The sequence below is a fragment of the Oncorhynchus tshawytscha genome, unplaced genomic scaffold (assembly GCF_018296145.1).
Source record: "Oncorhynchus tshawytscha isolate Ot180627B unplaced genomic scaffold, Otsh_v2.0 Un_contig_17696_pilon_pilon, whole genome shotgun sequence".
Taxonomy (NCBI): domain Eukaryota; kingdom Metazoa; phylum Chordata; class Actinopteri; order Salmoniformes; family Salmonidae; genus Oncorhynchus; species Oncorhynchus tshawytscha.
The window spans coordinates 1-2,586 of NW_024604046.1; the positions used below are offsets into that span (position 1 = coordinate 1).

Below are 2,586 nucleotides of genomic sequence, written 5' to 3' on the forward strand. Positions count from 1 at the left end.
TACTCAGCCCATTGTGAGATGCTCAGTCATCGACATGGGCAAATCTACTAAGCCAAAAACATTGGTGTGTGATGCCAGGGAAAGCATGTCTGCAATAGTGGATACCATCATAAAGGAGGTACATCCAGAGGAAGAAGGGGAGGTTGCATTCCACCCTGATCTAACAGCTGCAATAGCAAGACTGGAGGAGCTCATATCTCAGGGTAGGATTGGTGCTCTCTCACGTGATCTTACTCACCAAGTCAACCGCATCATCTCTGAGAGCAACTTGACCCCTCTGGTTCTGACAGTGGCGGCTGGAAAGAGTGCATCCGATACAGTCCTTAAGCTGAAGAGGAATGACAAGACGGTGGGGAAGCCCACAGCTTACAAGCTGGTTCAGCTTTTTGCAGAGGAGTCTGTGAAGCGCCTCTTGCTTCCTAGCCTTGTGCCCTCTACAGCTTCAATGAGTTTGGCTCAGGGAGTTAGTGTGCCGGCTAGCGTACCTGAAGATAGGATTTCATGTTCTTTTTCTACATCAGCATTTAGTGACACAGTCAGCCTGTTTACCAAAGTAATGGTAAGCCAGGTCATGGACTCTGTGGTTTCTGATGCACAAAGCAGAGGGTCATCTCCAACCGGAACTGTAACTGATATAGGCAGTCTACTGAGTGGTAAGTCCTACCCTCTGCCATCTTTCTCCGCCATCAGCATGACAACAAGTGGGACCTCCAATGCTGCACGAGGCTTTGAGGCCAACATAGATGCTGAGGAAAGGGATACCATCAGTTGTTTCGGTGTACCTCAGAGCATTGTTTGTGATCAGAATTCAACCAGCCCGGATGTTGCCTCGCTTTCAACCCCATCCACTGACAACTTAGTCGGTGATGATGACTTCACCGGCCTCATCAGCATGTTAGTGGTGAGACTTCTGTCAAAAATCCAAACCCAAACTGATCTGTACCCAACTGACGTCACACGCACGTCACAAGACCTGATTCCAAAAGTTATAGCTGCCTTCTGTGCATGGTCAGGCTGCTCTGAGACCCAAGCTTATCCCAAGAACCTGAAGAGTCACAAAGTATACAGCACCGTCTACAACCATCTGTTGAAGGAGTTTGGCTCAGAGAAAATACTCCAACTGGCCGTGTCGACTCAGGACTCCACATTCAATAGGATTCTTGTGAAGTCATTGAGAAAGGAGCTTCTCCACAGTTGTAACGAGGCATCAAGAGCAGCCTCAAGAACATCTTTCGAAGCCACCAGGCCAGAAGCTCTTCTCATGGCTAAAGATGTGAAGGCTACCAGAGGGAAGCTGTCTTTCCTACAAAGGCTTGCCAGACTGAAATTCAACTTAAAGGTACATCACACTTATTTAAGTTAACAATTGTGTCAATGTGAGTAAACAATGTTATTTAGAGAAAATGTAAAACCATCCATTAATTCCAAAACCATTTATAAATCTTGTTGTGCTGGTGTGTAAGATGTGATCGTTATTACCGTGAGATTGTTCTGCTGTGACAGTTGTTTTGACATGTTTTTGTTTTAGCCATTCATGATGGGAAACAAGAAGGATTCCAAGAAGAATTTGCGCCATTCTGAATCCAAAGACCAGACTACTGCTGAAGATATCATGTGTAAGTCCATACAGCAGGACATTTACTGTTTGAGATATTGGTGTACAAAGCTGCTATTGCAAAAATATTAAACCCTATATACAATACATTATATATTATCGATAGTAATCTCTTATGTAAAATTATTTATAGTTTCCAAATCTCAAGATTCTGGTTCTCATTTATTTGTGAAAGTAATAATGAGTTGAAACTAAGAATACAATATAACATCATTTCTAAATGAAAGTGCATGTCAACTCTCTCTCTTCTGTCGCCCAACATAGTGGCACATCCTGGACTCCCAGAGGGTCTTCCCTCCACCTCTCAACAGGAGAAGCCTCGCAAACGTCCCCTTCTAATCAGGATGTTTTCCACCATCTCCATAGGCCTATCCAAGCCATTCAAACGGTTTTCAAAGCAAGCTTAATACAACAATTTCCTTTAATACAGTAATATTTGCATTGAATTGATGGCCTTTGTCTTCTTTTGTGTTGCCCTGTTAACACATTTGATTAGAAAATACATGGTATATTTAGTTTAGTTTATTATGCAGTCATAGTCACGGTGTAGGCTAAACAAAGTAATGTTGTCCTGAATAATGTATAGAACATGCACCCCCCACCCACACACACACAGTGTGATTCTTTGAACACACACACATAGTACTTCAGATATGTCCCACAACCAACATTCAACCAGATATCAATGATTCAGTGTAAAATACATGTACTGTAAAATAAACCGTATTTAATTTACAACCAATAAAATAATACATGATGCAGGACACTCAGTTATAAGGGAATTAACTGGTTTAACTTCTCAAACAGAAACACACACATTTCCATTTTCTGTGGATCGCCCATGTTTACATTTTACTGAATGCTAGTCTGACCTTTGACCTGTAGATGGCAGTAAAGGTCGATTACATTTTATAATATTGTTAGCTCTTTTTAGTAACATATGGTAGCATACATGTTTCACACGGTGGCAA

The 2,586-nt window shown here is 42.0% G+C and overlaps 1 protein-coding gene across 1 annotated transcript; it reads left to right on the forward strand.

Moving 5' to 3' along the window:
* The first annotated feature begins 85 nt into the window (after positions 1 to 85).
* LOC112265647 lies at positions 86 to 2,061 on the forward strand. Its single transcript, XM_042312161.1, has 3 exons — positions 86 to 1,339; positions 1,529 to 1,616; positions 1,880 to 2,061. Exons 1-3 carry the CDS (start codon positions 86 to 88, stop codon positions 2,020 to 2,022), a joined length of 1,485 nt encoding a protein of 494 aa, XP_042168095.1. The 3' UTR covers positions 2,023 to 2,061.
* The last annotated feature ends 525 nt before the right edge of the window (positions 2,062 to 2,586 follow it).